Below are 19828 nucleotides of genomic sequence, written 5' to 3'. Positions count from 1 at the left end.
CTAGTGGCCTCATGACTGTTTAGCATGGTGTTGTGAATTGATCCTTAAACACCAGGCATGCCATAAAACAGGGTTCCACAGTTAGTATAAGTTATCAGCCACTAGAGGGAGCCTTCTTGCAGCACTGTGGATTTTTCTGACTGTATGCAGAGGTAGGAAAGCACTGCAGGTCTGACCTGGATGTATCGCCCAGACTTGATCCCTGCCTCCAGGATCTCCATAGGCAGGTGTTCTGCATACTCCTTCTCCTGACTCTCGCTCTCCCGCTCCCGCAGAGACTGGACAAGTGATTCGTACAGCTCGTGGGCAGCCTTCAGGTCTGGCCAGAAACCCTCCAGGTAGTCCTGAAAAGTACAAGTAATACTGTTGACTTTGTTCACCAGAAATACAGAGAAATGGGTTGCATGCGACAGTTTAAACTACATGCACTGTATACATAATCGCATGTTGGATTTAGCAATGATGTGTTTAGGGTTAGATTTTACAATGCCGGGACTGTACCCAAGTACCTAGATGAGTGTGAGGACTCAGATGGGATCATTACAACTGCCTTTGTATGTTAAGAGAACAGCAATAAATGACTTTGTAAAGCACCACACCTTAACAGATATGACGTAGATATCTTTATTTTCAATCCCGTATTTTTCAATGGCATCCTGGTCTTCTGTTATTACAACCAAAGGTTTCTGTCCCGCTAGGTGGTGGTAGTACCACACTGCAGCGTAGTAAATGCATCTGTGCCAGGAAGCAAAGAGAAAGACACAACTCACAACAAGCTGCAATGTTGCCGTTCAGAGTGTACTGATTTTATTCAAACCTTTCATTCTTTTATATTTTAACAGGGACAAACGTTACACACCTGGTCTGCCACTTCTCCATAGCCTCTCCTTTTTCCCGGGGGCAGTAGGAATACCTCTGGAATTCATTTGAGAACATAATGCACTCGTGACGGGCATCCTTTAGCAAACTACGCAGCCGGTTGTATTGCCTGAGAGGAAGAACAAAAAAAAAATACAACGTGCTAATTTGATTTGGCACGCTGTGAACATTTCATTTTCTGCAATTGCGCAGGTCTATCTCCCCTATCCCTTTTTTACGAGATAAACATGCACTTCTGTTTGTATCTGTGAAGGGATCCTGTTAACACAGAGAGCAATGAAATGAAGACCTCTGCATCTGCACCACAGTGTGACTGTTTGTCTAGAGATCCCGGGGCTCAGAGACGATTCACTTCAAACTGAATTACTGTAGCAATGTAAATACGGCCACACACTGTAACACCGGCAGCTGCTTAAGCAGGAGTCCTAATGAGACTGCCATCAAAGTAATGAAGTGGCTGAAGGCAGGGCAAGAGCACCAGCACAGAGGGGTCCCAGGGGCTGACTGCCAGCAACGTGCTTCAGCTCAACACACTTCATTCATTTCTATTGACTTGATTTATTACATCTTCTTAAGGTTATCATTGACCCTTTTAAAATATTATTATCCACAGCTAAATTTCTACAAATGGACCTATACTGAAACACACCAAAACTTGCAACACTTTTGTGAACAGAAACAAACTACTACTGGTTAAAAAAATCAACTGAAGCACACATAATTGAAGCATACAAGCGTGTGGCAGTCACACTAGACAGGTGCTACACACATAATCCATGATGGAAAGGGATCAATCTTGTTTTCCAGATGAAACTTGATGGGAATCAGCGATATGCAGCCCACTGTGCCTTATAGCATTCCACTTAGAAAGACATGTATGCTTTCCATGAGGAAGCCAGCCCGTGACTCCCGACACACTGCACTGCCCTCCTCATTTTTCTGCAGTGATCGTTTCATGTTGTGTTAAGTATGAGAGGGTTCTCATCCCGACATGCGCTATAAAGTCGATTGGCACAGCTGCAGTTTGAGATCCCCGTGGTCTGGGGTGTTGGCAGATGCAGTGTCTGGATGCTGCCTGGGTTAAGCCATTTATCAAAATGTGCACATGTTTATTTAACAGTTTCATGGCAGGCGGGTCTCTGCCACTGCCCTGCAAAACAAAAAAAAAGTTAGAGGCGCCCTGGGGATACAGCTTTAAAAAAAAAAAAAGAAGCTAAATTCAAACAGTGATAATAATCCTTGCTGCAAATTCTTGACTAAGCTGGATTACTGACAGAAAAAAAATAGATAATTACCATTGAGTGCTGTTTCTAAAAAGTAATTATATAATTTTCTCACTGCAGCTGACACATCTGACACCCTAAAGTCTAACATAACTGCATCTCAGAAATATCTAGACAGTACCAGTTTTTTTCGTTTTTTTTTTTTGCACTGCATAACAATTGCATTACTATATTTTTGTACTAGCGTTGCTCTAGATATTTATTACATTTTATATTAGAAACAATCATTAAATGGTATACTGCGATTTCCTGCATTATACATCAACATTGAATGGTATTTATTTTTTTATTTGTGGACAGATTATGTAAATGATTTTACTTTTATTTTCATTTAATATACTGTATTTTGAAAATAAAATAAAATAAATGTGTATTAAAGGCAGAAAATGCATCTAGAGCAACATGAAGACTTACAAGACAACCACTCTTGGCATCACAGATTAATGGCATCATCACTGTACAGCTTTCACAGTCAGTCTAACAGCTCCACAGATGGCCAAAAATGTACCCATTTCATAAAAAGAGCAAAAGCAGTAACCATTAGAAGTATATGAGTCAACCTCAAGGTCAATGATCTTTTAGTTCTCACAAGCCTTGTGAGATTCTGCAAAAACAGATTAGACATCAGGACTAGATAGCTACCCCGAGCTCTCCTTACTCGGCAGTAACACTGACTTCACTGTCCAGACCTGGGGAGTAATTAGCACCGCCACACCACAGAATCAGGCACGGGGAGTTACTGGCAGTTATTAAAATGAAGCCTCATCCCATTAATGATGCAAAAGATTCAAATGTGTTGTAAGCAACAAAAAAATAAAGAAATTCTCTTGAGCTTTTAATATGCATCAAGCTTGTAAGAAACACATATGCAGTTTGCTAGTTAAGGCTTGCCTTACATTCAGATATTTACTGACTGCGCAGTTTTGTTAAAGCGGTTCTAGCTAATAAAAATAGTTCCACACTGTAAATCTTATCTTGTGGTGCACTTCCATTCACTGCGCAGGTCTTGTGTGCAGTTTTGAAAGATGCACTCGTTACATCAAACTTATAATAGGAAGCTCCGTTCACATAACTTGAATGTAATCTTGCACGTTATTTCACCTGTACAGCCAAATTGTCCCCATGCCTTCTTTTCCATCATTAACCACCCACCTGTTATCTCAATGGATTGCAGCCAGCATACTCTGAACTTGGAAGACTAACTAAAAAGTAAGGCATGCAAACTCAACATTTATTTTAACGTGGAACGGTACCAGATTTCACCTACATTACAATGGAAGTGAAAAAAAGTGCACGGTAATCAAATTCTTCTGTTGATATAATATATTATGCACACCTGAACCTTCTGGATCTAGCAGATTTTTCTTTTAAACCAAAACTCATTGTGACCGACAAAAGTGTAATTTTGGTATTATTTACAAATATGTTTTACGAATATTTCGGCACTAGTGTATATATGTAACCTATCACATGAATGGAAACGCGCCCTACTTTCGCCCTTTGTGATGCTGGACTGTTTGGCAGGCGGTCTGCGTAAAGATCACGCCCCTCAGCGCTGGAAACTCCAGAATCTCCAGGAAGTCCTGCACCACTTTCCAGTCCGGGACGATGTAATGGGTCACGTTACCTGGGAGAAGCTTGCCATCTGTAAATAAATAAATGAACATGCAAATCAATAAAATCCAATGTATACGTGTGTTAAATATCAAAGGTACCGTTACACAGCATGCTCTGAACATTATTACAAAAATCGACTGATATTACCTAGCAGCCTCGGTATAACTTCCTCTACGTTTTACCTTCACATTTATTAGTTTTTTTTTTTTTTTTTTTTTTTCATTAAATCAAATAAAGTATAGTATAAGAAACGAAAACCATTTTATTGGAAGGTTAAAACAATAACAAAACGTTTTGATGCGTGGGTGCAAGAGGAAAAAAATGTGATTCTGCAGTCTCGCGGACCAGTGGGCAAAATATACTATACTATACTATACTATACTATACTATATCTACAGTGACAAAATCCTCGCACGTTTTAATTTACGGTGTTGAACTGAAATTTCTCTTACGCTTCATCGTATTCGAATAGTCCTTACCATTCCGACATGAAGCCTGACACAGGGAACTAAAGCAAGGGACGTGCTCCCTCAGATAGTGCTCCCGGACCACTCGAACGGTCTTTCCCCGGGAGCTTTTCAAGTGCAGCGTTCTTTCTGTTTTCAACAGCATTGCTGGATTTCCCGCTCTCGTTCATTTATTATTCGGAGCCCAATTTCTTAACCTGTTACCCACCGTTTGTAACACCAGCGGCTGTGCTACGCAATTGTAAACATTGATCCCCTCGGCACTTCGCTTTGCGACCTGGAAGAGCTCCCTGCGCTGTGTCACAGGAAGCTCCTGTTAGTGTAGACCGCAAAAGTCAGTAGCGTAATTTAATTCAGTCTTAAATGACGGAAAAGATGTGTTTTATGTTGAAATAATAACCCGTGTATGGGAAATAATGAAGTTTAGAGACAACCAATGAACGCAAGAGAACGCTGATCTGTCGTTGCTGTGGATTTACTACTGCAAGCGCTAGTGAAACACAAAACGTTTTCCTGTTCATGCCAGTATTGGTAATACTATTTAGGCGGGAACAGAGTTACACGGTACACGGTTGAGGGGGGTGGGGGGGGGAGTATTCTCTTTCATAGGGGTGCGAGCTGTACCTGTTTAGGTCATGGTATAGCAAGCACGGTTAGGTATGAGGAGGCCAGCGCTTCCTCAGCTGAAACTACTTTAAGGGAATCTAATCAACGTGGAAAACTAGCGCGGTCTGATTTCTGATAGAGTCGGGTTACCATAAGACTCCGTGTACATTAGGACAGTGCAGGCTTATCATACTCCCAATGCATTCTGGTAAGCGTAGTCCTTCTTTGAAAGGGACATGAGACCGGTAAAACGTACCAGAATGCTTTGCGATGTGAGTTGTAAAAAAAGCCCTGAACTGTCCTAGTGTGCAGGAGACATGTGGTAAACCCTAATAAAGAGGGTTAATCTGTGGTGCAAAAATTCTAAACAACCCCCAAGAAGCATATTTCAGCATCAAACTGTACATGACTGTGAGCAGTGGAGCAATAACAGGCCTTGTTTTGGACTTGTGTTTGCTGTTTGAATGCATCATGTGCAGTTTTTTTTTTTTTTTTTCACAGCTAATTGTTTATTGAGCGCACATTTCTAAGTTCTGCAGAGGCCAGTACTGCAGATGGTAATCATGGACATTACAGGATTCAACTAGGTGGTCTGTTCTCAGTAGGAGAGAGTTAACTGTGCAACATGCACAAAGCATATTCTGTTACCTTTGTGACAAAGCTTGCCATCAGCAACACAAGGCTCCCCACTGTGAGCAGACACACACAGATTATAGATTTGAAAATTGCAATGAGGCACACGAATAAGGACAGGTAGTTTAAGCATAACCAAAAATAACTGAAGGTGGGTGGGAAAATGAGACATCTTTAGTTAGTCAGCTAGAATCTACATCCTCTGCTAGCATTAGAACCAGATTTGCAATATCTGCTAATTACTGATTTGGAACAGGACTCTGAAGATGGCTGTCTCTGGACTTTGTGCACATTCTTAGTTGATCAATTTTAAGCCCAAGCAGTGCTGAAAGGGTTAATGTAATCACTGTTCTGGTAATGACCCTGGAACAATGAACACTTATTGTTTAAGAATATCATAATTGGTATAATTGCTTCTCCTGCTTTAAGAGTATTTATTTTCAGTGGTGGGGCTCTTTATAATTGGCTGATTAACCAGCCTGAGTAATGATTCAAATGAAAAATGATTGCTATATGAGTTCCACCGCAATGTGCAGAACTAGAAATAACTTTTATTACTGCGGTGCACAAAAAAGGACATGTTTTATTACAAGATGTCAAGCTAGGTCTATGGCAAAGAGTTCAAGAGTGTAGTGATATTAATATATTGGGGTCCCGACTTACAAGACACATTCATCAGGGAGCTGTAAGATTTTGCTCAAGGTGCTGGTTGTCATACAACAAATTTTAATACAGCTGTGCAGCATCAACAGAAAGAAATATGTTTTATTTGTTTTCCTGAATACTAAATAAGGAACTAATATTGATAAATTAAATAATAATAACAACAATACTTCAACTACTCCTACTACTACTACTAATAATAATACTAATAATAATACTAAGAAGAAGAAGAAGAAGGTGTGTGTGTGCATGTGTGTGTGTGCGTGTCTGTGTATTTTTTTAAATATATATCTTCAAAGCGCTACAGCAGGTGAAGAGGATGCACCCGCCCCAGCCAGCTTCAGCACCACGGTCTGTGACGTAACACGTGTTTAAAGTGGGCCGCGCTCTTCCCCGTTCAGACGAGCTGCGGTACAGAGAGGCGAGGAGATGCGCCGGGGGAGCTGCGCTTATTCTGGACCGGCGATGAGGAGTATGCAGAGACTGCACAGCATCTGAGTGACAGCGTGCACTTAAAAACTTTCCACTGCTACTTGAAGTAATAACCTTTTCTTTCACTAATTCACTCTTCATTATCGTTATACAAATATTTTACCAAGACATTGCTTGAATTGAAGGAGAGGTGATGCATGGTTCTCGTTGAGGTGTGATTATATATATATATATATATATATATATATATATATATATATATATATATATATATATATATATATATATATATATTCTGCATTTTGAATGTCTCGTTATTTATTGCATGTTTCATGTGTATCAATGTGTATTTCCGGAGTTAAATATCCAACGTCTCCTTTAATGTCATAGTCATTTAGTTTATTATGATGGTCGGTTCGTTGATGAGCGTTTGTACCGGGCATTTATATACAACTAGTTTTCTCTTCTATTATAGTTTATGATGCAACAAGAAGTAAGTGAACAAATTACAAGTGCTTAATACTGAATGAAGTATACAGTCACTTGACTGCATGTATTACTTCATAGTATACTATAATAACCCTGAAGGTACATATATATATATATATATCGTATATATATATATATATATATATATATATATATATATATATATATATATATATATATATATACACACACACACACACACGGTTGTTTTTCACATACTGTGCATTTTTGCAGTGCTATGAAGAAGTAAGCGTACTCACTGACAACTGTGCAGTAAATGAAGTACATTAGATTAAGCAGGGTTTCACGCTGAATTGCAATACAGAATTTGTTAGCACTTCGTTAATGTATTTGAGCCATGGTGCTGCAGAATAAAAAGCAAAAGGTTCAGTTGAAACGTGTGCAGTTACTGGTCTTGTCAACTCAGAAGTTCCAAGTTAAAGGTGCTTCTTGTTGTTGCAGAGCGTGATGCAGTTGGTAAGAATTACGCATATGCAAGTCGTATACCTTTATGCTAACTAAGAAGAGCTGGAATAGACAGCTGAAGAGGAGGTTCACGTTTTGGCCTCGATAGGATGCTAATGATTTTGAACAGAAGGTGTGGAATGTTTGGAACACAGAGAACGCTCACTGCTCCATTGCGCCGTGTTCTGCCCAGGAGCTGTGGCAATCTGTACAGTCAGTACTGCATTAGACAGGCGCCGGGAGCAAGCTCGAGAAGTGGAACTTTTCATATGACCAATCCGTCGATCGGGAAAGTTTGCTGCAGACAGTAACTGATTATGTTGCCAAACGCACCTTGCCGGGCTCCTGGCTAATTCTGCAGACAGTAATAGAACATGTCGCCAAACGCACCTTGCAGGGCTCCTGGCTAATTCTGCAGACAGTAACTGATTATGTTGCCAAACGCACCTTGCCGGGCTCCTGGCTAATTCTGCAGACAGTAATAGAACATGTCGCCAAACGCACCTTGCCGGGCTCCTGGCTAATTCTGCAGACAGTAATAGAACATGTCGCCAAACGCACCTTGCAGGGCTCCTGGCTAATTCTGCAGACAGTAATAGAACATGTCGCCAAACGCACCTTGCAGGGCTCCTGGCTAATTCTGCAGACAGTAATAGAACATGTCGCCAAACGCACCTTGCAGGGCTCCTGGCTAATTCTGCAGACAGTAATAGAACATGTCGCCAAACGCACCTTGCCGGGCTCCTGGCTAATTCTGCAGACAGTAATAGAACATGTCGCCAAACGCACCTTGCAGGGCTCCTGGCTAATTCTGCAGACAGTAATAGAACATGTCGCCAAACGCACCTTGCAGGGCTCCTGGCTAATTCTGCAGACAGTAATAGAACATGTCGCCAAACGCACCTTGCAAGGCTCCTGGCTAATTCTGCAGACAGTAATAGAACATGTCGCCAAACGCACCTTGCAGGGCTCCTGGCTAATTCCAGTAAGAGACGTGTTGCCTGTCTGGTTTTTGTTTTGCTTTAAGCGCCACTAAGTTTTACAGATCCAGATAAAAAGCTGATCTTGGAGGTTAGCCTATGATAATCGGGGATTGTGAAACCAGCCGTTCACATGCTGATAAAATAATATTAATCAAAGTTGTTACCTTTTCAAAATGATCCCATAGATCAATATGATTCACTCTATTTATGGGTAAATAATAATAATAATAATAATAATAATAATAATAATGTATGGTAGTGTTCTTCTGCGATGTAGTCAGTAGAACGGGATTTCGTGTAGCATATACAGTATATTACATTATAAAATATCCTAAATATTGTACATGTTTGAAGCCCAATTTATGTCAATAATGAGATTATAAAATAATAATGTAAACATATATAATTCATTACTAAAGGAAAAATACAGGAACATATTTCGCTTCATGACTTCCATTGTTTGATGTATTCATTTGCTTTTGATGTTATTGATTTATTTATTTATTTGGCAAGCACACGTGTTGGCGTTTCTTCCACATCTCACAATGTATTGAGGCAGCACTGCAGTACACGCTGTTGAAGTGGCTCAGAGCAAGCTGATCTGAAATTGATATGTTAGTTTGTGGGTGTTGATTGAATTAGACAGGAGGGTCACCATTGTCTGAGATAAGGTGAGTGGCTGTCCTTCAAGAACTGGAAAAAACAACCCCAGAATCACTATCGATCCGTTCCTGTCTTCAGAAAGACTTGTATTTAATGAGTGGAAGCAGGGCTTTGGTAAGCAGAAACTGCAGCAACTCACTCTGCCTGTAGGTGTCCCCCATTGAGCAAAGGATTGAGGGCACTTCGCAAAAAATAGCTATTAAAACAATTTATTTTATATTCTAAGGAAAAAAAAAGAAATTGCATGAAAATATGAGTAAATATCACAAATTTCTAGAAATTTGATTTAATTTACCTTCAACAAATTAGGAGAACTGTGTTTTTCATTTTATTAAATGAACATTTTTAAGGACTGTAAAAAAAAAAAAATAATAATAATAATTTTGATTGATTGGTTGAGCACTGTTTAATCTGTGGGAATGTTTATAGAAACATTCTTTAAAAACATTCCATAAAAAAATTCCTTAAAACAGTCTGAAATGGGAATGGATTGCACCAGCTGCCCATTTGATTGGTTCATCACGTAAGTTCTTATGTCAGTGCTTCAGCAATCTCTGGCACGTTTTCACAATTCCGTTTGTAACGGATGATTTTATCTTACTGGAGAGAACAAGCCATAAACATAGGGATGGAATAGTTTTTTTTCCACCCTTTTGTGTTGTATATGAAAGGCTTTGGATTAGGTTTTCTGTTTTCATTCATTGTGCTGGGATAATAAAAGAAAGAAAGAAAGAAAGAAAGAAAGAAAGAAAGAAAGAAAGAAAGAAAGAAAGAAAGAAAGAAAGAAGGGTTTTATCCACACACACACACACACACACACACACACACACACACACACACACGCTCGCACACACACACACACGCACACACAGGCGCGCGCACACACTAGGCTTACTTTAGATACCAATGTTAAATTTGGCTGCCGTTTGGTTTTTGGCTGCTGTTGTTTTTCTGGTTGAGCTAGCTAGTTTACTTGGAAAGCCCAGGCCTGAATTAAATCAAAGTTGATGGCGCCGCCATACTGGAGCTACACTTTATAACTGCAATGGCAGTGCCAGACTTTTGTATTTAATTCATGTCTTTATTTGACAATCTCCTCCTGTTTCATTGCTGTTCACCTGTTCTGCTTTAATGGAAATTTAATTTAATACTAACACAGGGCTTTTCATGTATTAATTCCTGGTTTTGTTTCATCCTTTTGGGCCATATTTATCACCTGTAGTCCAAAATGTAGTTTGCATAATTATTGTGAAAATAAACTGTGCAAATTTAGATTTCAGACCAACAGATATTTATAAATCTGATCTATTGTGTTTATTATGGATTTGTTGCTTGTTATTTTTTTGTATTTTTTAATGTGTGTAAGTAGACATATTACTGGGGGAAAAAAATAAAACTTTATTTCATGACATTCAGATTTTTGAAAAACAGTTTTGTATAAAACCTGTTATTTCCACACCAGAGAAACCTCACTTTCCACAGAAAGAATTGCCCTGAGCCGGAAAGCTGCAGTAAATGGTTTCATTGTTTTCTGACAGATGATCCGTTGCTTTTAAAACCTGTTCTTTTTTTAGACAGCACACCCCATCCAGCTTGATTAGGAATAGTGAAATGTGTTTCTCCCTTTGGTAAATACAGTGCAAGCTTAAAAGGTGCCATTTTGATTGCAGTGGCTTTGCCTGTGAATTGACCTTGTTTTGTTTCCTTCAGCATTGTGATAGATCTGTTTAGAAATACTAAAATAAACTGCATTCTTTGAAGGCTCATTTAATATATTTTTTTAATTGACCGCTTGTTGATTTTTTAAAGAGTAATAGTAATACAGTGTAATATACAGCCGTGTGCCATGTATTATACACCCCATTGCTTCTGATGTTTTGATTGGTGTGCATATGAAATCAAGTCTTGGAAAACTGTCAATGTAGGCAAATTAGCGATTGTCTAATTTAACTGATGACTTTAACATGGCCACACATGCAATTCATTTAAAACAGAATGGAACACAGAGTCTCACATGGTAAAATGCATGAGACTTTTTAGAAGTTGTTTAAGACAACTGATTAAAGCACAAAGTGGTCTAACATTTTCATACATGAGTGCCTGTTGTTTCTATATCACTGATTACTGAGTGGAGATTGAAATTCTCCCACCCTGAGGTTTTCATGCAGGTAGGTATATAAAGGATATATATGCCACATCTTGAGGTGTTTTAATACATTTGCACACTACTGTATAGCTATACGGACCCCCCCTATCCTAGTATCACAAACCACACTTATTTCAGCAAGCCATAATTGAGGGGCTTGTAACCAGGAGGTGCCAGGTTCAAATCCCAGCTCAGCCACTGACTCACTGTGTGACCCTGAGCAAGTCGCAAAACCTCCTTGTGCTCCGTCTTTCAGGTGAGACGTTCTTGCAAGTGACTCTGCATCTGATGCATAGTTCACATACCCTAGTCTCGTATCTTGTAAAGCACTTTGTGATGGTGGTCCACTGTGAAAGGCAAAATGTAAAAATAAAGATGATTGTTATTATTATAAGGAAGAGAAGACTGAATAATCTACAGGAAAATCTGGCCATGAGTATTTTGTTATAATTGGTGGGAGGATGGCTTTTAAGGAGCTGCAAGGTGGGCTGCAAATCAGAACTGAAAGTCCCAGGCTGGACGTGAAGACTAACTGAACTGGGAACAGGTCGCACGCTGTAGATTCACATGCATATTACTATGAGAGCATGGCGTGCACAGTAGCAATTTATCTTAGACGCATTTGTCATAACTTTGCATTGCAATTTTGTAATGCATCTTTTGTTTTGACTATGAAAGGAAAAAAAAAAGCTTTTAGCTTAATTAAATGGCATATTTTTTAATAACATTCATCAGTCAACTTTCATTATGGTTTTTTAGTTATGGGCAAATGCACCCCCACCCCTTCCCCCTGGACGATACCTAGATCAATGTAATGGCATTGAAGGATTTTTGTTAGATTTTTGAAATGCTTATTCCTGTTTTTGTTGGTAAAGATGTATCATTTCGGTGGGTTTTGGTGTTGTTGTTTAGATTTTGGAAAATGTATAAGGTTTTTGTTTAACTTGGGTACAGTATTAAATGAAACACTGAATACAGGGCATTACTTGTGAAATTCCAATACCATTCAGAATCACTGCAAACACTGTCGAGGCAACACCAACGTGTGCAAGTGTACTGTAATCTGAAGCTACTTCATTTTCAAAATACTGTATTTGTAGCAAATGAATGTTTCCCCTAGTGAAAGCATAGCAAAGTGTAATACAGTATAGTGAAAGCATGTTGAAGCATAGGTAAGCATTGTAAATAATAACAAAGTATGGTAAAGCATATTACTAAACATGGCAAAGCAGGGCAACTATGGTAAATGCATAGTATAACCATTGAAAAGGCACGGGAAAACTTCAAACACTACCTTGGCAAAAATAGTTCATTATTCAGTGATGTAAATGTCATATTTCTTAATGGAAAACTAATGATGTAGTCAGGTCTGGGGTACAGATTTCTGATCAAAGCAGTTGGAACTGAAGCAACTGAAACTGATGGTATTTATTGTACAGTATTTGAGATTTTTTTGTTTGGTTCTATATTTTTGTATTTTACAAATATATGAAGACTTTTTAAAGCACAGATTTTTTTTTTTTTTTACATCTTTGAATAGGATTCTTTCAACCTAGCCAGAGGTGCCACCTTTTTAGCACTCGTATGTTTTTTTCTAATACAGGAAACATTAATCTTCTCCTAGTGTTAAAACAACCATTCGTTCATTTTCTCATACATCCCACAATTTTATTTCTGCGTTTTGCAGTCTAGTAAACCCTTTCAGCTAGCAATCCGAGTGTTTGCTGGGTCAGTACATTTAATTAGCGTTGATTAATGAAGGAGCGTTCGCTGCGGAATACACTCACGAGAATTTCCAAGGACAAAATGTATTGGCACCCATGCATGTTCCAGTTTACACTGGGAAATAATTTGCATTATTCTTCAGCAAATACAACATTTTATTTTTAGTTTCAGTGAGATTCAAAATAAATAACCACGGCTATAAATATTAAATCCATTTTAAATGTATATGTCTGCTTAAACGGGAATGAAAACTTGTAAACGTCTAAATCTGTTTCACGTATATTTACAGCCTCAGTTATAAGAACAGCTTGCTAGGAGAAACAGCGCACAAGAGGATACAAGGTTGCAACATAAATAAAACCTCTTTTAATGTCTGCGCCCCAAGCTTTCTTGTACAGTAGCCGCTTTATTCTGAAAACAGAAGAATACTCTTCTGGCTGACAGGACAGGACAGGAAGCGGGTAAAGGAACAAACAAACAAAGCTCATGAATGCCCCCCTCCCAACCCCGCCTCCCCCCTCACAAATGGGATATTAATGTGCCCAAAACCAGAGTGAGCCTCTGTCAGTGTTAGATATGCTGAATAGCCCAGTAAAAGGCTTTTAGCTCTCAGGAGGCCTCTTGCCTTGCAGTGTGAGCACAGAGCTGACAAAAGAAGAAATATATTGTGTTCACTTGAGGAAACATACATTACTTCTTTACAAGGACCTAATGCCCTTCGGAAAAAGGGTCGCAGGCTAAACAAGTGACCATGTTCTGAAAAGAGTAATGCATTAGGGCCATTAGAAAGCCAGGATTAAATGGATAGTGACAGTTTCTCTAGAGTTAAACATAAAGGAAAAAAACTAATGTTTTGTCCAGAGGGTCAGGTGGTTTTGATACCATGTCTTAGCTGATCAGCACAGCAGAACAGGGAGGGCCAGTTACCAATGTGTTTGTTCATTGCATTACCTGCAGCTGTTAATATTTCATTAGCAAGACAGACCAACATCAGACACAATTATAGGGCAAAGGCCAGAAAACATCAAATCTGATCTTATGGCATAGAAAAAAAAGGCAAACGATGGTAAACTATGGTGAATGCTAAATGACTGTGAAAAGTGAACTTGGTAAACTTTAGTTCCCCAAGGAGGTAAAGTAGAGACTGACCAGGCTGGAGTTTGCCTCTAGGGCTGAGTAGCTCCTCTGCATCAATTGTTCTTGAAAATCTCTTCATCTAGGATCAACAGACTTGCAGAAACTGTTTGTGTGCCTCACTATACAGATCTCAGTTTTGCTGACTGTGTGATGGGAGAGAATTCCACCGCGACTCTCCAGAGAGGCTGCCTGTGATGCTGTTCTTCTCCATCAAAGGAAATGAGATTTGAGAGGTGCTGATGATTGATTGAGATCTGATTCTGTTCTTATCAGAAATAGTCATGCGAGTTTTCTATTAGAAAATGCCTTGAAGCTATGAATAGAACTAATGAAACTAATGAAATCAAGGAGCTGCATTTTCTCAGCCAAGGCCCTGGGTCTAATTGTGCATCTCCTGCAGTGTGCATGTTTAAAGGAATAATTCACCAAGTTCTCAAATAGAGTTTCAAGTTTACATGCTTTCTATACACTGGGAGCATTGTGCTATAGCACAGGTATCCAGAGATAGGAGGATCCCTGTGACTGTTCCTCTTCTACCATTCAATTTCAAGATCTGACGCTTTTTTATTCTTCAGAAAATCTCCCTTTCCTTAGGGATACTGACTTGAAAGGAGCCTATTCTTAGATATTCTTTTTGAAAATCAATACATATAGAATAAGCCATATATTTAGTGAGCGAGAATCCTGTTCAATCCAGATAAGTAATTTGTCCCACAAGTTTACATATATATATTCAGATTGCTACATTCTTCCGTAGTTGAGAGTCCTGTTCTAATGATTCATTCTACCTCATTAGAAATCGGACCTTGTTGGCTGTCTAGTTTGTATACATTTCCACTCTGAACTAAACAGACGCACTCTCTCTTGTATCTGCAGCATTGGGGAGCTATGAACGTCAGCTGCCAACTTTACTGTAGCTCAAAGAAGCAAAACCAAATGGACTTGGAGTTACCTCATTTACCTGCAACCGTGATAATGTACTGTACTGCATTTCTTATTCCAGAGAGAGAAGGAAATGGAATGGCAGCCTAATGAGTGTTTTTTTTAACTTGTGCCAATTTGTCATTAAAGCGCACCTGCAAGTTTAGGGCTGCCATCCCCTTAGAGGTGCAGGTGTCTCAGGATGCCAGTCGAGAGCTCACTGGTTCTTAACTACCCTGATGGAGGGAGCCTGCCTTCACCATGGCAAACCAATCAGCAGACACATCATCCAGCTCCATCTTCAATGGAGGGGACCGCTGGGTTACTACAATGCATATCTCACCCACGCATAGCCCATCACTGACCTGGCGCACATTTCCAGCGCTACCTGTATGTTTTGTTCCCTGCTCTTTGGGGCTGATAGGGAGAGGGGCGTCTCCTACACCAGGGGTCCACTAATCCAGTCCCTCCTGGTTTTCTAGTTTTCGTTTATTGAGACCTGGAGGAGTTTAAACAGAAGACCTGGTCTCAGGAGCTTGAGGACTGGATTGTGCACCCCCTGTCCTACATGATATCTCGAGGGACATTGGGACTCGTTCTTTGAAATTGGGGGGGGAATGACTTATTATGCAGACACTGTATAGTGACATGGGGCTTTGTATGTCATTTGGTTCATCTTAGTTAATAGCGCCTGCTGCTGGTAGTGGTAGAGGATTGTATGGCTTCAATGATGTTTCATGCTGGCACTAAACTGTACCTATGGAGTGGGGCAGAGTGTCTTCCTGAGAGAGGCAGGGTTGTTCATTGATTTTCTTGGTGGCCGAGCATTCACTGTAAAGTGCATTAGGAGCTGCCAGAATCCTGAGAGGCAGTCTGCTGCAATGTGCATTCAAATAATAAGCCTTTGTGCTCGCATTCTCTCAGCAGGTCTCCGAGGACTCTGAAAAGTAACACTGCACTCCATTATTAGGCTATACATTGCTAGAAAACAAACTAAACAAAGCAAGCATCCCACTAACCGAGTCTGTGGTTGAGATGTTAAATCCTCGTCCTAGGAGCTTCTGCAGTGGAACAGTTGGCTGAATAAGTGATATTTCCCAGATAGCTGAGTAGACATGATCGCTGTGGTAAACCATTGTCCCAGGAGGGAGGATTTCTGATCTCCTCGCTGAAGCTCAGGTATTGCCGAGTTGACAGTTTATAAGAGTGACAGCTTAGAAGTATCAGGACCACGGGGAGCAGTCAGGTCATTAATGGATTGCTCAATTTTGTTCTAGTTTGTCTTAATGACAATGCGGGTCTCCAAGGACTTCAGCCCACCTGCCTGTTCTGCTCGGAAAAGCATGAACATACTTCCCTGCTTTTAAACCCAGTCGTCAAGCAGCTGGTCTTTTTCCAAGAAAAGTTTCTGCTGTTGTTCATAAGAAAGTCTCAAGATCTCAAAGAACATATTTTTGAGTAATGGATTTTAATAAAATGTTTGTGATAAAATGAAAAAATTGAAACAGATATTGATGGAAGTAAGACATAAATGATATATGATATTGTCTTATGAAATCTGATTTGAAATGTTTTTTTTTTTAACATTTCAAAATTCTGCAGGATTTTTTGATGGCAAGAGGTTTTGTGAGTAGCAATTCTTATGCATTGACTCGTCTGTCGCTGATGTGATGAGTTAGTTTTGACAGCAAGTAGAAATAGAAGGACCTCAAGTAGCTGCTTTATACTGACTCACTCAGTATAAAGGGGGACAAAAAGACATACTGGTTTGTGTACATATATATATATATATGTGTTTATTATATATATATATATATATATATATTATATAATATATATATTAGATATATATACTTCTATATATATATACATATACATAACATATGTATACCTAACAAACGTATACATGGCTTATAATAGAATCCAGTCAAGCAGTTCTGAATCTCCTTATAGAAATCACTGCTGTACTTGCCTGTGCTTTTGTAAATGACAGGTTATTATTTAGCAGTGGGGTTTGTCTGCATGAGAAACCACATGTTTTTGAAATGATCCAATGATGACAAAGCCAAATCTGCCAGTAAAACCGCCTGCATACATTTCATAGTTGTAATTTAAAACCGATTTGTAATCAAATGATGCATTTTGTTAACATCTGAATGTTAAAATGTCTAGCCATGCTTGCTAACCGAACCTGGAGTTTCCAGCAAAGCGCGCACTTGAATTAAATTTCCTAAATAACTCAGTGTGTCATTGGTGCCGGGACAGGATCAATAGGATGGAAATTACTTGTAGTTTTCCCCAAAGTGCTGCAATGCATTACTGCATTTAGAATTTCACTGTGTAGCCTTTCATTCTCGTTTTGGAAAAAAAAAAACCCACACACAGACATACACTGAGGGAGTCTGAGTCAGATAATAGCACCACCAGCATTTACATAGTTAAAATATCAATCAATCAGATGTAGAACACCTCAAAGCGCATTCTTGGATTGCATAGCCACTGCACAGGGATCATTTACAAATGTACATCAGTTGCTCAGTATTTAGGAAAAGCAGAACATCTAGAAGCAGAATCCAAATCTCCCTGTACACACTGACCAGCATTATACCAATGCAAAACATGCTCTAGACCAGTGCTTCCTGGATTTCAGTAAACTAATTAAAGACCAGGCTTCAACTGGAATGGATTGACAGAGACACAGGTGAGGACCATGCTTTAGGCTGTCGCATTTTCTATACCTCGTGGCTATTTGCGTTGCAGTGTGCTTTTTTGAGTCAGCTAGTGTTTAGTCATAATGCCCATGGCATGAGAGCGGTATGTTGATGTGCTGTTCTGCTGCAGTGAAGCCCATATCTCGCTATGTTATTAGTGGCAGGGTATCTGGTGGCTTTAGCCTCCTACTTCAAAGGGGACCCAGCCGAGAACAAAGCAGCCTGCCTTCAGCGTCGGTGTGCACCCTTTGAAGACGTGAGATGAGGAATGAAAAACACTAGCTGTATTTCCTCTAGGAAGGTTGCTGGGCAGTCAAAAACTCAGATCTCACAAACCACATTTAGGCATGCCTGTGAATTTGTAGCTCAGGTAGCAACACTGTTAATAAGTCTCTGTTCATGCTGGCAGAGTTGTTTGCTACACATTACATTGTGCCATGGGGGATGCTTTGCTTTTTTATTAGCAAAAACACCAGTATCAAGTAAATGGTTCAAAACTCTGAAGAACAGAATCATTCCTTGTTCTAACCAATTAGGATCTGCGTTGTAAAAGTGTTCTTGCCCAGAGGAAAAGTGTATTGTAGCAGCTGCTTTTCTTTATGTTTTGTCAGGAAATACTGTGTGTTTAAATAGAGTGACAGAGAACAAGTCTTCATTCATTTGGAACTCGCTCCTAAATTCCACAAGAATCTAAGCAATTTAGACACAGAGCTAGCCACTTTGATTCTTATGCCACGGTTTCACCTGATAGACCGAGTTGGAAGTGATTTCAGATCACTTTGTTTCTATCAGCAGTAGACCAGGATCAAACCAATCTTAATCAGGACTCTTTCAGCCCTGGTAAGCTAATCACCATCTTCATTTAAAGGCTTTTTGGAGTGTTTCATAAAAATGAAATTACAATTTAAATAATGTACATGCACATATAAACTTGGCTCTTCTAGACAAAATCTGACACATCTTACCATACTGGGAGGTGTTTTTTTTTTTTTACGTTTTGAATGTGTTTTTCTAAGGATTTTTCTGTCTAACCTGTTAAATGCCCATTTCTCAACAATGCTCACATGAAATCCTCTTGTGGGGTCTTCTGCACCCTGATGGATTTCCATGCTATTGGAAAGGTCTTACACATGTGTCCCACTGTTAGCACGTTAAGCTTATTCAGCAAGAGCGTTGTAACCATAATCAATGGATCGGAGTGAAGATTGTAAATTAAACAGCATTTGACTAGCACTGTATAACTAAATACACAGAGGAGTCATCTCATGAATTATACAGAAGACAGTGACCAATGGATACACACTAGATCTTTGTAGCTAACTGAAAAGACCATCTTTAACAGTTTATTTGTCACCATAACAGGTACAAAATGATTGGAAGTGACTCTGTTTATCAGGGAGATAGAAAATGCCTGCCTGAGTGCTGGAAAGGTAAGATATTGGATGATAATACAACACCTTTGAATCTTTTTCCAAGCAGTGATAATTGATGACTATAGCAGCTTTCTAATGTAGATTGTGTATAGCGTTAATTAATCCCGTTCTGGGTACATTTTCCAAGCAGTTTCCAACAGTTTCTAAACGTTTCATTTTTTTTATTATAGCAACGATTGTTAAAATCTTTTTAAGCTTGTGTTAGAATAGAATCACCCAGATTTTCTTTTGTGTCCAATTGTATGCAGATCTTTCTCGCAGTGCTGAAAATAAAAATAGAAAGAAGAAAAAATAAAAGCAAGTGTTTTAATTTGTGAGTTATGCCTTGTCATAGTCATGTCCTTAATACCCAAGGATTTATTCTGTATGTTATTATCAAGTTTTAATGATATTTAAAAAAAAAAAAAATGTAATTTACATTAGCAACTTATTTAGCATCTAATCTACAGGGCAGGGGCAATACCAGATAACCAACGCTTCATCAGCAATCAATGCATGTTTCCAATATGAACTTCTTAATGGCAACTGAGGGATAAGATTAGTTTATATTCTGGGAACGTGGTATCTGGTCTGGA

At 39.2% G+C, this 19828-nt stretch overlaps 2 protein-coding genes across 2 annotated transcripts in view; one reads left to right on the top strand and one right to left on the bottom strand.

Moving 5' to 3' along the window:
- Positions 1-26: 26 nt before the first annotated feature.
- On the bottom strand, positions 27-4654 carry LOC121294370 (DIS3-like exonuclease 1). Its single transcript, XM_041217995.1, has 5 exons — positions 4259-4654; positions 3654-3807; positions 860-988; positions 600-735; positions 27-344 (listed from the first exon to the last, which is right to left on the bottom strand). Exons 1-5 carry the CDS (start codon positions 4389-4391, stop codon positions 102-104), a joined length of 795 nt encoding a protein of 264 aa, XP_041073929.1. The 5' UTR covers positions 4392-4654; the 3' UTR covers positions 27-101.
- Positions 4655-6562: 1908 nt separating this feature from the next.
- LOC121294625 (multiple epidermal growth factor-like domains protein 11) overlaps positions 6563-19828 on the top strand; it is an 83621-nt gene continuing 70355 nt past the window's right edge. Inside the window, exon 1 of the mRNA XM_041218521.1 lies at positions 6563-6686. The gene's annotated coding sequence lies outside the window, so the exon portion shown is untranslated. The remainder of the gene's footprint in view (positions 6687-19828) is intronic.

The sequence above is a fragment of the Polyodon spathula genome, chromosome 19 (assembly GCF_017654505.1).
Source record: "Polyodon spathula isolate WHYD16114869_AA chromosome 19, ASM1765450v1, whole genome shotgun sequence".
Lineage (NCBI taxonomy): Eukaryota > Metazoa > Chordata > Actinopteri > Acipenseriformes > Polyodontidae > Polyodon > Polyodon spathula.
This window is presented reverse-complemented; position numbering and strand designations above follow the sequence as displayed.

Excerpts from the sequence above, each read along its gene's own strand:
- LOC121294370 (XM_041217995.1), bottom strand. The coding sequence starts at position 4,391 with ATGCTGTTGAAAACAGAAAGAACGCTGCACTTGAAAAGCTCCCGGGGA. Across the intron at positions 989-3,653 it reads CAGCATCACAAAGGGCGAAA|GCAATACAACCGGCTGCGTA; the intron begins GTAGGGCGCGTT and ends TCTTCCTCTCAG. Across the intron at positions 736-859 it reads ATGGAGAAGTGGCAGACCAG|ATGCATTTACTACGCTGCAG; the intron begins GTGTGTAACGTT and ends TTCCTGGCACAG.